The sequence below is a fragment of the Capsicum annuum genome, chromosome 7 (assembly GCF_002878395.1).
Source record: "Capsicum annuum cultivar UCD-10X-F1 chromosome 7, UCD10Xv1.1, whole genome shotgun sequence".
Classification (NCBI taxonomy): Eukaryota; Viridiplantae; Streptophyta; class Magnoliopsida; order Solanales; family Solanaceae; genus Capsicum; species Capsicum annuum.
Window position 1 is genome coordinate 172,023,000 of NC_061117.1, and position 13,491 is coordinate 172,036,490.

General features: G+C 33.4%; 1 protein-coding gene across 2 annotated transcripts; it reads left to right on the forward strand.

Moving 5' to 3' along the window:
* The first annotated feature begins 147 nt into the window (after positions 1-147).
* LOC107878178 (pyrophosphate--fructose 6-phosphate 1-phosphotransferase subunit beta) lies at positions 148-10,170 on the forward strand. 2 transcript variants are annotated; one of them, XM_016725095.2, is made up of 16 exons: positions 148-531; positions 2,324-2,482; positions 2,608-2,729; positions 3,563-3,616; positions 3,789-3,895; positions 5,339-5,444; positions 5,785-5,848; positions 5,997-6,085; positions 6,965-7,096; positions 7,291-7,461; positions 7,572-7,687; positions 7,817-7,928; positions 8,055-8,139; positions 8,939-8,983; positions 9,093-9,161; positions 9,639-10,170. In XM_016725095.2, exons 1-16 carry the CDS (start codon positions 366-368, stop codon positions 9,713-9,715), a joined length of 1,674 nt encoding a protein of 557 aa, XP_016580581.1. In that variant the 5' UTR covers positions 148-365; the 3' UTR covers positions 9,716-10,170. The 2 variants fall into 2 exon arrangements, with proteins under 2 accessions (XP_016580581.1, XP_047271253.1); XM_047415297.1 differs by lacking the exon at positions 148-531 and adding an exon at positions 768-789.
* Positions 10,171-13,491: the final 3,321 nt, after the last annotated feature.

Genomic DNA, 13,491 nt, shown 5'->3' on the forward strand with positions numbered 1-13,491 from the left:
AAAAACACTTTTGCAAGTTTATCAAACACTTTTTTTTAAATATTTTTTTTCTCAAAATAAATGCTTATTTTGAGAAATAAATAATCCCAAACTGGCTATTAATGCCAAACTCCAACTAAAAATTATTTCACTAAAGGAAAAAAAAAAACTGTACTTTTCGTGAATTTCCTCCTCCGGCGCAAGCCCGACCCTGTGAATAAGCAGCCACATACCCCGCTTTAGAATAGTTCAAAATCATAACTAACTCTCCAGACTCCACTTTCTACTATTCGATTAAGCAAAAAACCTTCACATTTTCCCCACATTTCTCCTTCTCACACACATTTCCACTGAGATTAATTAGTTAAGCAGACAAGAGTAAAATTATGGCAGCAACAGCAAAAGCAGGAGCAGTAGGGCCTGGACGATCAACTTCAGCGTACAGCGAAGTCCAACACAACCGTCTCATTGTATCGCTTCCTCTACCTTCTGTCCTCAAATCTCCCTTCTCCGTTGTTGATGGCCCTCCTAGTTCTGCCGCTGGAAATCCAGGTTAATCTCACTTTTTTCTGTGTTTCATCCTTTTCAATAAGGGGGTGGTTTGATAGCTGGTTAGAATTATGGAGTCATTAGTTATATAGTATTAGTTATGCAAGTATTAGTTGTTCCATATTGTACTCCACATAAGATAATATACCAATTCACTCATAACTTATACGAAGGGAAGCCTTGGAGTGTAATCGGTAAAGGTGCTGCCATGTTGACCAAGAGGTCACAGATTCAAGCTATAGAAACAACCAGAAATGCAAGGTAAGGCTGCATACGATAAATTCTTGTGGTTTGACCCTTCCTCCGGCCCTGCGCATATAGGAGATTTAGTACACCGGGCTGCCTTTTTTTTTACTAATAACTTATACGTGTATTACTTATGCGAGTTCATAAATTGTAAACCAAATGTCGTATTAATTTTATACCTGAATAACTTATTTCCTGATTGGCTATCTAACATTGTATAACTTATCCATAAATTAATACAAGAATAAATTGTTTCTTTATTAGCTGCCAAATGACCCTTATTTGTATATGACCAACTTCAACTTACGGAGAACATGGTTTTGAAGGTTTGGATATCAAGGATTAGGTTAGAAGGTTAGTAGGTAACCGAGTGTGGTCGCCACCCCTTAGGTGAGAGAGGCAGGGGGCTTGACCCATATCCTTTTCTCCTTATTATTAATATTTTTTACTTTTTACTAATCATGTGTATAGTTTCTTATTCTTCTATGTGTTTCTACTATTTGTAGCTTCATTTTGTGTTGTCTCTTGATATTTTGTTGTCATTTTTACTTTTTGCGATCCTTTAATGAATCACTTCCCTTTTAAGCCTAGGGTCTATCTGAAACAACCTCTGATCTCTAGCTAGCTCCTAAGGGTAAAGTCTGCGTACATCTCACCCTCCACTGACCCTTCCTGTAGGATTACACTAAGTATGTCGTTACTTCGGTGCTGACTTGCATTATGTTTATAAGAGGAAATATTTAATGTGACCAGTGTAATTTAACTAATTCCAACATGTTACTAGATGCTTTCTGCTGTTGAATTTTAGTTAATTGATTATGTTTCCTATTACAAAGATATGTAGCATTGAATGTGCAAAGGAATGGAAATAAACTGACATTCGCTTGATGTGTAACACAAGCATTATCACTGACTTTGTATTCTAGTCATTTTTTTATTTATAGATGTTAGAAGCATTTAATCATGCAGTAGTATAAGTAACTAGTAAATAATAGATTAATAAGGTCTCTATCTTCTTATACTTGGTACCAAAATTAGGCCTAGCTAATTTTGGACTACATAAAAATTATCTAAAATGTTATATCTTATATACCAACTTAGGTTTTTACCTTAGTGAATAGTTTTATTAATCGTGTGGTTTTCCATGAGATCGCCATGAGTTCTTTGCCAAATTAGGTAGAGTGGGGAAGATTAGAACTATTTTCATCTTGAATCTAGCACTGTCACAAGGTACTATTCTTCATAAAAGAAGTTTTGTCTGTTTCTTTTTAATGAGTATTTGTTACTCCATTTGTCACAAGGAAACTAGAGGTTTAGATATTTAGTGTGTTATAACCAGTTTGAAAAGGTTGAAGCTATTAATGACTAATAAATGAGGTAAATCAAATTTTCTTTCCTCAAAATGTAGATAGTTTTTTTATATAAACACATCAGACATGTTCAGTTTCCCATCCCATTAGCCCAATAAATAGAAAATGCTTAAGTGTTCTAGTACAGACAAGGTTTTTCATATGCTTAGCTCATATTCATGTTAGCATTGATATTGTAGGTGAAATTGCAAAGCTTTTCCCAAATCTGTTTGGGCAGCCTTCCGTGTCATTACGGCCAGGTACATCTGGGGCTGCATTGAATCATAATCTTAAAATTGGGGTTGTGTTGTCTGGAGGACAGGCCCCTGGTGGGCACAATGTCATATCTGGAATTTTTGGTGAGTGTTTCTCCAATAGTTCTTACTTTATGGTATTTACCTTTTTGTAGTTCTGTGGATATGTATAGCTAGGTATTGGTACATAAGCGTGTACCTCAGCAATTAATTGATTATTTTTCTTCTAGACTATTTGCAGGAGAAAACGAAAGGCAGCACTCTCTATGGATTCAGGGGAGGTCCAGCAGGGATAATGAACTGTAAATATGTAGAGTTGACGGCGGATTTTGTTTATCCTTACAGAAATCAAGTAAGAAATTTCTTCATCCTTGGGTGAAAGTTCATAAATATGACCAAGAAAATCCAATCCCCCCTAAGGGCCAAGAGTCATTTTCATAACCAGAGTAAAATTGAAATGAAATGGATTTTTTACTTTCCATCATCTAGTTAAGATACATGGTCTTTGTTTGCTCATGCTCCAAAAGAATTTTCTATAACAAATTTTGCTTGTGGACTTTCGTGGAAAAAAATATTTTTCTATCCGGAGTTTTTTGTGGCAATATGATGGCACCTTATTTAGCTTATGATGTGAGAACTTTACAACACTTCCTTTGGTAATTAAACTTTTCATTAATCACCAAGTAAGGGCTTTGCATTGCTTAGCGTAACAGGTCACAGCTAGCTAAGCTCAGGGAGAATACACTCTTATCGTCCTATACATCAGTGCTACCTGTCTAGATCTATCATTTACAAACTTCAAAAAGAATTCCTTCTTAGAAGATGAGTTTCTGTTGTTTCATAATGCACCCTCAGCCCTCACACTGCAGATGCATACTCTTTCTCTTGCTAACTCCTTTCTTTCCTTCAAAAACCCGATGGTTCCTTTCTCTCCATATGTCATGTATATATTCAGCATATGTCAGTTTGAGAAACTTTGCCTGTTGTGTTTTACCTCTGGTGCGACTGGTTATCCAACCGAAGTAATGCTGCCATGAATCAATCAGAACTGGTTGAACTTTGCAACTTGATTAAGTTAAATCTACCTTCGGTTTAGTGTATTAATTGTTCTTATTGTTTTCTCTCTTTGATTTACTGTCCAATTTTACTTTTGTAGGACGTGTCTCATTGATAATTTTTTGACAGGGTGGCTTTGATATTATCTGTAGTGGTAGAGACAAGATAGAAACCGATGAACAGGTTGTCTTTCTTTTATTTCACATTAAAATAGGACTCACATTCAAATAGGACTATCAAATTCTGCACTTCTTCACTTAGCAGCATCTTTTTATTGCTTTTATTTTTGCTACGTAAACTGTGTTTCATTGTAAAAGAGTTTGCATGATGTTATTATTATTATTTCTTTTTTCAGTTTAATCAAGCTGCAGAAACAGCTAAGAAACTTGACTTAGATGGGATTGTTGTGATTGGTGGAGATGATTCAAACACAAATGCTTGTCTTCTAGCCGAGAACTTCAGGCACGTATTATCATTGAGAGAGTATCGGTTATCCCCTGAACTTGTCACGTTTTATTCATGGTATACCTGAACTTTGATTAGTCCTAAGTACCCCCGAACTTGTTCTTTTGTCATATCGCGTGACCCCTTTTTGCTGATGTGGCAAATGTTTGAGCGCGATGGAGGTATTTTTTTGCCAAATCAGCATTTTCAATGACAAAAAAACGAAAAAAAATCCATTTTCCTTTATTTTTTTCAAAAAGTTCAATTATCCCTATTCTTCATTACTTCCAATCTAAAAAAAAAAATTCATCCTTTTATTAATTTTGTAAAACTCTAGTTTATTAATTAGTTTATGAAATAAAAATTTCATCCATTTATTAATATTGTAGAAATTTTGTTTATTAATCTAAAAAAAAACATTCGTTAATTAATTCAATCTAAAATTCCAATTTTCATTCCTATGAAACTCATTCAATTTTGTAATCTTAATTATATATATCATATGAGTTATTGTAACTAAAAAAATATACTAAATATCGAAGTAGATATTTTAAACAATATTAACAAAACAAATACTAAACAAACCAAGACACATACATATAAACAAATACTAAAGAAACCAAGACACATACTTATAATAAATGTACTTATATTAGTTATCGGTTTTTAATCCCTAACGATTTGATTTTCAATTTAACCGATAATAAAATACTCATAAAATAGAAATCGAATTAATAACCCAATATTTTGTTTACAAAATCAGTAAAAAATCGTTAACACAATAACGCTAAGTCAATAACACTTTTATCGGTTCGATTTTTATACACCCCTAACTGAAATTGTAATTTCTTAATCCATTAATTATAATAAGAAACGTATTTGTGTATGTGAGTCTCCTCAAAATCCTAATCGAAACACTACTCGAAAACTACTATGAAACACTAACCGAAAAAGATAATTTCATATTATGAAACACTAACCGAAAAAAAATAATTTCATATTTTTAACACACAAAAAATTATAATTTTTTAGATAATAGCTTACTTAATCGATGTAAATTATACCTTTTACTATTTTGGAGTAGAGAAAAATTGAAAAATATAATTTTCTTAGAGAAAAATTGGATAATTAAGGGTAGAAATGGGTTATTTTTTAATATAGGATACATATAAGGAAAGTTAATGGTATTATCCACGTGGACAGCGACATCAGCATATTTTTTCCATGTGTACGCGCGTGTATTACATGCTATGGACTGTGGGTCGAAAAGTGGGGCGCGATGTACTAAAAAAATAAGTTCGGGTACTTAGGACTAGTCAAAGTTCAGGTGTATCATGAATAAAACGTGACAAGTTCAGGGGTAATTGATACTTCTCTCTATTATCATTATATTGGACTGGCTCATGGTATTCATCATTGGCATTCTTCTCATGGAACTTTGTTTATTTGGTGCGACTGAAGGGGTAAAGGTTTGAAAACACGGGTTATTGGATGCCCAAAGACAATTGATGGTGATTTGAAATGCAAAGAAGTTCCTACTAGTTTCGGATTTGATACTGCTTGCAAGGTATTTGTTTTCCCTTTTGTCGTATTTCCTAAATCCTAGCTCCATTTTACTTTACATTGTTTCTATAAATAACATCTAGTTAGCACTTCTTCTTGACCTTTAATTTTTGTTACTTCTAGTATGCGATACATTTTTGAAATAGCGTTACTACAGAAGAATTTTATGCTGTCTCTATCTTGTACTCAAAACTGTTATGGAAGTATTTCATCCAAACTCTTGTTGCTTTCTTAGTTTTCTCAGTAATGAAATATTGTCACCACAAAGTTGATAACTTCGGTAGGTTATTCCTATCTGTGGAATGGATAGATAGAGATTATGCAACTTCACAATTTCGGTGCAGATATACGCAGAAATGATTGGAAATGTCATGATAGATGCTCGTTCAACAGGAAAATACTATCACTGTAAGTACATAATTGTGAACAACTTGGGATACTATATTCATGTATAACTTCGAGGACTAGGACTTGTTTCTTCTAACTAAATTTGTAATTTTAACTCTTAGTACTATTATTTATGTTCCTTTTATTAAGAAATTTCTGGTTTCTCTAGTTGTAAGGCTTATGGGTCGTGCTGCATCACACATCACATTGGAGTGTGCTCTACAGACCCATCCGAACATTACCATCATTGGCGAAGAGGTAATTGTTTGCCAAGTCATTGGCATGGTTTTCATGCATGTAACAACATATTACACTAAATATGTGCCCAAAACTTGATGAGAGAATTAAGTATTCTCCTAGATTTCATAACAAATGTGCAGTTTTATGAGAATAACTGTTCTGTTGGATGCATCTATTGTGAATGAGCGCTTTATTCGTACATATGTAAAATACTGAAAACTATAGCATGTTTTCAGGAAGTAAATTCTTTCAAGAGGCTATCTGTAACGATATGTCGAATCTGTGGCCTTATTTTTCGCTTGCCTTACTTGCCTGAAGTTTGAAACTTCACATTTGTCCTCCGACTTTGTAAAAATCAGCTCCTTTAAGATGAGCATAAAATCATCAAAAGATGCTGGTCTTAATTAATAGAGGATAAACCCAGCTTCTAACATAATTTCCACGATGCCTTTTTAATGATTCTTTTCTTTTCTTTTTTTAAGTATTGTTCTTATTTTTTTTTTCATTTTTGCACACTTCTCTTGTTTCTTGAGAGGAGTTCATGTTTGGAGTCCCCACTCGAGTATAATCTGAAAGAGCTAATAAATGAAATTTGAAGAAATGGGAATTGGGTTTTAATTATTTTCGGAAGTTCAATTTTATTCAATGAGTTTTTCTAAGTTTCTATTGTATACCATGTCTAAGGAGAAGACTTTAATTTCATCACTTAAATTACTAGGTAAGGACTTAAGTAAATGTCATTGAGATGAATGATTGATTGGATTAAAATTTCATTTCATTTCTTTCTTTTTCCTGAAATTTTTTCTGTAAAGAGGAACATATACATATTAGAATTGTCTTTATAGGAACTGTTTTGTGATTTTCCCTTATAATGACGAGGGTACTGTTTTGCTACAGGTTGCAGCCCAGAAGCAAACACTTAAAAGTGTTACAGATTACATTGTAGGAGTAATTTGCAAACGAGCAACACTTGGTTATAATTATGGGGTTATACTAATACCCGAAGGCTTGATTGACTTCATTCCAGAGGTTTAAACTTTTAACTGTAGAAATCATGATTTCCACTCTATTTCTTGTTGTATAACTTTTGATCATGCCTACCACCATTTCACGCAGTTCTCCTTTCTGCTTGTTTGTCTGGTGCATCTGATTCGGTTGATTCGTTTATTAGCATGAACAGAAAAACAATTAGTTGTTGTTAAGATTATCTCTTTTATTTGCAGGTGCAACAGTTGATTGCAGAGCTCAATGAAATCCTGGCTCATGATGTTATCGATGAAGCTGGCAGTTGGAAAAAGAAACTTCGAAGCCAGTCTCATGAGCTTTTTGAACTCTTACCACAAGCAATTCAGGAGCAGTTACTTCTTGAAAGAGATCCACATGGAAATGTCCAGGTACTCGCCTTCAGTTTGATGGAAGTCAGGCAAATAGGACACTTGCTCATTTAATCAAGTCATACTATGTTCTTTTTCTTCTAGTACATTTTCTTTTGCAATTTCTACAGGTTGCCAAAATAGAAACTGAAAAAATGCTTATTCAAATGGTGGAAGCTGAACTTGTAAATAAGAGGAAGGAAGGTTCATATACCAAACATTTTGGAGGGCAGTCTCATTTTTTCGGGTAATTGATACCACTTGCATTTGACTTGTGCAGTTCTGCTTTGATAACCTATAATTGATAGAGTACTTAGCACCTCATTCTTAAGTCTATCCTTATTATTGTTCTTACTTGGCCCTGTTTTCTTTGTAGCTACGAGGGTAGATGTGGTTTGCCTTCAAATTTTGACTCCAACTATTGCTATGCATTGGGTTATGGGGCTGGAGCACTTCTTCAGTCTGGAAAAACAGGCTTGATTTCCTCTGTCTGTGTTTCCATGCCTCCTTATATCTCCCCTCCTTTCTCCCTTCCTTTTACATCACTATTTTTATGTTATACATCTGGACCTTTAATTAATTGCAATTTATACTGACACACTTGTCATATATAGGTGGGAAATTTGGGAGCTCCAGTTGAAGAGTGGACAGTTGGTGGAACAGCGCTAACATCTTTGATGGATGTTGAAAGGAGACATGGTATCAACCTCCTTCCTCTCTTATTCATCAAATATGGATTTATGGTGTTTTCTCGCTATTGCTAAGCAAAAGTCTTATAACTGCGAAGTGCCTGATTTTGTTCAGACTTTTGCTCTTCTGTTTAGATAAATTTAGCTGATTACCTTAGTACTAAAAGAAACTATCCAAATTTGTCTGTTCTGAAGCATTTATTTAGTCATTTCAAGCATATATTCAGGCAATTCTAGCCTAAGGACGAGTCTTAGCCTTCCAATATATATGGAAACCATTTCCCTAAACAAAGCAAAAAGAAAAACTGAATTGACAATGAACAGCCAACTGTTGCACAAGCAATTATACCCAGCTTTGTACCATATGAAAGTCACACTACATTCAACTTCTTGTATGCATGAGATACTGCATTTGGGCCTTCGAGGGATTGAAACCCATCGCTTATATCATGAGCCATAACCAATTTATATAGATAAGGCCTTGGAGTGTTAAGAGTTACATATATTAAATTAGCAGTATTTAGCTAGATGACATTGTGAGCCTCTCCAACAGGAGTAGATCTAGGATATAGAATCAGTAACTCGAGTATTCAAAACTAGTTTGAGTAGCTGCCATAACAACTGGTCATTTGAAGCAGTGGGTTCGATTCTCTTAATAAGTACCAACGATGAGGGAGTTTCACATAAAAGTTCTGAGCGGAAAGTAGTGGTCCTGCATAGACACTAGGTCTGCCCTTGCCTTCCAGGCCTGTCATGTTTTGGCTGAGATTCCATGCTATAGTTGTGATGAAGTGATCAAACTTTTGCAGGTAAGTTCAAGCCCGTGATTAAGAAGGCAATGGTGGAACTAGAAGGTAAAACATCCATCATGATATGCTTACTATATTTTACTAGAATCCTTTCTGATTTTTTTTTGGGGGTAGTTAAAGTCTCACATTTGTATAAGTGTTTGTCAACTCCCAGGTGCTCCGTTCAAAAAATTTGCTTCCTTGAGAAAAGAGTGGGCTCTAAAGAATCAATACTTCAGCCCTGGTATGTCATTACTATTGTTTCTACAAACGTGCTAATTTCTTATTCATACTTGAATTTTAACCTTTAAAAGCATGTTTTAGCCGCAACGTTGAGAAATTTTTTCCGCATACAGAGCTAATTAGTTATTGATGTCACTGCCAATGTCAAATTTCGTGGCTGTATGATGCCTTTTGTTATCTGCCAGAGTCTATTGTATCCAGTAGTCAATGCACCTTCCTCTCTCATACACGTATGCCTTTCAAGTAACATATTGAGTACATCAAGTGAAAAAACATAACGATATTAGCAAATCACATTTTTGATTATCCTGTTACCACGCTTTTTTCTTTTTCTTCAATCAAAGAACATTAATCCCAGCAAATGACTCCTCCGCTTACTCTATTTTATTTTAGTATGATTTGTAAGTTCTGCATACATGTTTCATGATTTATGTTTCATTTGTGTTCTTCTTTTTGCTTGTTATGTATTTATGAGCAGGTCCACTTCAATTCGTCGGCCCAACATCAAATGACATCAATCACACTTTAATGCTAGAGTTGGGAGCCAAAGCTTAAATTGATTCCCGAATCTGAACTCGAGCTTCTGTTCCTGAGAACTAAAGCTTACTGTCACAACATGCTGGTTGTTTCTTGGGGAATTCGTCTCTTATTTTTGCACGGGCAAAAAAAGTTATTCACATCGTTCAGCATTATCTTTTGAGAAAATTGTTTTAGTCCTGCTGTTGATTTTTGGTCTCTATATACTAGCAGCTAACACATTTCTGAAGCTAAGGTTAAACAGAGATACTTTCTACTACCAAAATGTACACATGTCATGCCTTTTGTTAACTACTAGTTTATTGCTAGTTTTCTTGTCATTTCAAAAAGAATAACACTATCACTACCACACGAGTTAGATAGTCTTCTACTATTGTTATTTATCAAACATTTGATAAACATCTCAACAAAAAAGTGCGACTTGTATCGCTTTTTCTGTAATGTTTATTTATATTATTTTTTATGTCATTAAATTAAGAATTTGATATTTCAATTTACGTCAAAAATTGGATGCTACTAAGATCAGGTCACTTGTCTTGGAGCAGAGAAAGGGTTTTATAGCTTGCTCCGCAACAAAAGCTACGAACGAGCCTATGAAAAAACGTCTTCCTCTAATTGTTCTGGCTAACAACTTGTTTCTCCTTAGTGTTTTCTTTTTTGGTAACTCCAGGAAAATCCGCAGCCGCTACACCCTCTGCCTTTCGGGTGAGCACTCTGTGATGAGCACTGGGTAAACCCCTCACTGTGCAATAACTTGCAAACCACAGGAGATATAAACCGCACTAGGTAAACCCCGTGTGACGAGCTCGATTGAAAAGGCATTAGAGGTGGATCGAACCCGCGAAAATTATTATGCCATAAATACAACTGAGTTAATTTTTCCAAATAGTCACTCAAGTTTCCAAATAGTCACTCAAGTTTGATCAATTGCCTGTTAAAATCACTTTTATTTCATTTAAGACAATAATATCACTTAACTATCACTATTTTTATGGAAATATACTTCCTCCGTTCGCTTTCACTTGTTACTAATTTCCTAATTAAATTTCTATTTTTATTTGTCATTTTTGATATATCAAGAATTTTTTTTTCCTATTTTACCCTTACCATTGTCTTTTTCTTCAAATTAATTTCAAAACACAATGTAAACATCATTTAATGGGGTATTATGATAAAATAACTATGTTATTAATTATTTTTTTTAATAGGTGTGCCAAATTAAAATATGTCAAGTAAAACTGAACGGAAGAAGTAGTTAGCACCTCAAAAACCTTTTTTTATTCTAGTTGGCATGTCATGTCATTAATTTTTTTTTTTAAAACAAATAAATTTATTTAATACATCAAATGTATTTAACCAAATTTTATCCAAATTCTTTTTTTAAAAGAAAAAGAAATTACGCATAATTTATTAATTATTGAAGAACGTGTTAATGATATATTTTAGAATTCATACTTATTATATCTTTCTTAAGAAAGCTAGAAAATAAATAGCATTTCTATTTTTGTTTAATATAAGATAAAATACAAAAAAAACTATTATATCACATGATAAAACTATTAGATAACAATACAAATTGAAGTGAATGGATTCCTCCAGTAATGTTAGGGTAAACTACATAAATATCCTCACAGTGGGCGACTTTGTTTTTTTATTCTCCATAAGAAAAGTCTTAGAAAATTAATCTTTCTTCTTTTTTATGTATAGGACTTTTACCTATTTGCCTCTCTATATCTCAAATAACTTTAACAACTATCCATGCTTATTTATCTTTTAATTTCTAATTATTTTTCACTTTTTTTGTTTTATTTTGATTTTTATTTTGCCCTTTTTCTTTCTTTTTTTTTTTTTCTTTTTTTTTTTTTTATGTTTAGTTTTTCTCAGCCTTTATGTTTTTCTCCTTTCTCCTCTCAACTTCTACTTTTATTCTCCCTTTTTTTTTTTTTTAATTTTTATTTGTTCTTTTCTCGTTTTTTTCTTTTTTAAATTTTTTTCTCAGTCGTTATTTTTTGTTTTGCCTTTTTTTTCTTTTTTCTGAACCTTTTTTCCTTTTAGATTTTTGCTTTTCTCCATTCAACTTCTATTTTTTTGATTTTTCTTATTCTTCTTTTAAAAATATTTTTTCTTCATTTTTTCCCTCAACTCTTAGTAGTTTTTTTTTCCTTTTCTTTTATTTAATTCCTTTCAAAGAACAAGTTACGCGGGGCTTTGAGCTGTAGGTGACAAAAGAGTTTTAAAATGAGGTGTAGGTGACACAAGTCTTAATAATTAAGTTGAGGTGACAATTACTTTATTATGGATTAAGAAAGTTGGGTAAGTTTGAGAATAATTCAGAAGTTTTTAAATTTACAATTTGATCCAAATGTTTATCTAATATAACGGAAACGGAAGAAAAAAAGGCACCTTTCTCTCTCTTCTCATCCATTCTTGTTTTCTTTCTCTTCGATTTTTGTTGTTTATTGTTATTGCTGCTTTATTCATCATCTTCTGCTTCATTATCATCATCTTCTACTTCATTATCATCTCCATCTTCTTCTTGTTGACCATTATTGTTGTTGTTACCACTACTGTTGCTATTTAACCAATTTCTTAGGTCAAATTTTGTTTCGTACATCACTTTCCACTTTGGCATTACTTCATAGGAGACTTTGGTAAGTCAAATTATGATTTTTAGTTGAATTTGTCATTTGGGTAACTGCTATTGTGTTGTTTTTTGAATAATAGATAGCACGCGGACATGAATGCAACATAAGAGCCATCTGTTTAAACAGATCAGTCATCTGTTGCAATAGATGAGATATCCGTTTCAACAAAAGACTCATATATTGGATTCATATTTATGGTTCTATAGTGCCGTAACATGAATTGAATAAATGGATCATCTGTTGTAACATATGATCCATCTGTTACAATAAATTAGTTATATGGTGCAACATAATAAATATTTATTGCAACAGATTAGTAACCTGTTGTAACAGAACCTAAACTCGATTCCAACAGACGTGTTGTCTGTTACAACAGGGTAAATATCTGTTGCAACATATTATTAACCTGTTGCAACAGAACCTGAACTTGATTCCAACAGACGGTAAATATTTGTTGCAATATATTAGTAACCTGTTGCAATAGAACCTGACCTCGTTTCTAACAGATCATCATCTATTGCAACAGGTAAGTCATCTATCATAACAGATTAATTATCTATTGCAACATACTACTCATCTGTTGGAATCAACTTCAAAGGTGCCTTAGTACCGTAACATCTATCCCAACAGACGCTTCATCTGTTGTAATCGATATATAGTCCGTTGTAACATATGATTCACCTGTTACAAAAAATGACTCGTTTGTTGAAATCAACTTCAGGATCGTAACATGAATCCTAACAGGTAAGTAATTTGTTGTGACTGATCACTTACCTATTGCAACAGATTACACATCTATTAGGATTTATTTACGGCACTATGAAATCACTATTAACTTTTTTAAACAAATGACTTTATTTAGGTACCACTAATGGAGGGGTCAATAACAATAGGGGTGGATTGTCATGGTCAATAGATCGAGAAGAGAAATCGATATGTATGGCGTTGGAAGGAGGGTGAAATGCTAGAGACGATAGCTATGTCAGTCTAAAGTAATATTTCGTATGATGATTTTGTGAACTTAATAATAAGCTATTGTGGACTAAATTATCAACAGGAAGAACTCATCATCAGCTACATGAACAACTCCTTTGAAAATCAGAGGGTACTACCTTTCAAGATAACCAATCAGGTTTGGTTATGTGCTTA

Excerpts from the sequence above, each read along its gene's own strand:
- LOC107878178 (XM_016725095.2), top strand. The coding sequence starts at position 366 with ATGGCAGCAACAGCAAAAGCAGGAGCAGTAGGGCCTGGACGATCAACT. Across the intron at positions 7,097-7,290 it reads TGATTGACTTCATTCCAGAG|GTGCAACAGTTGATTGCAGA; the intron begins GTTTAAACTTTT and ends TTTTATTTGCAG. Across the intron at positions 8,984-9,092 it reads GGCAATGGTGGAACTAGAAG|GTGCTCCGTTCAAAAAATTT; the intron begins GTAAAACATCCA and ends GTCAACTCCCAG.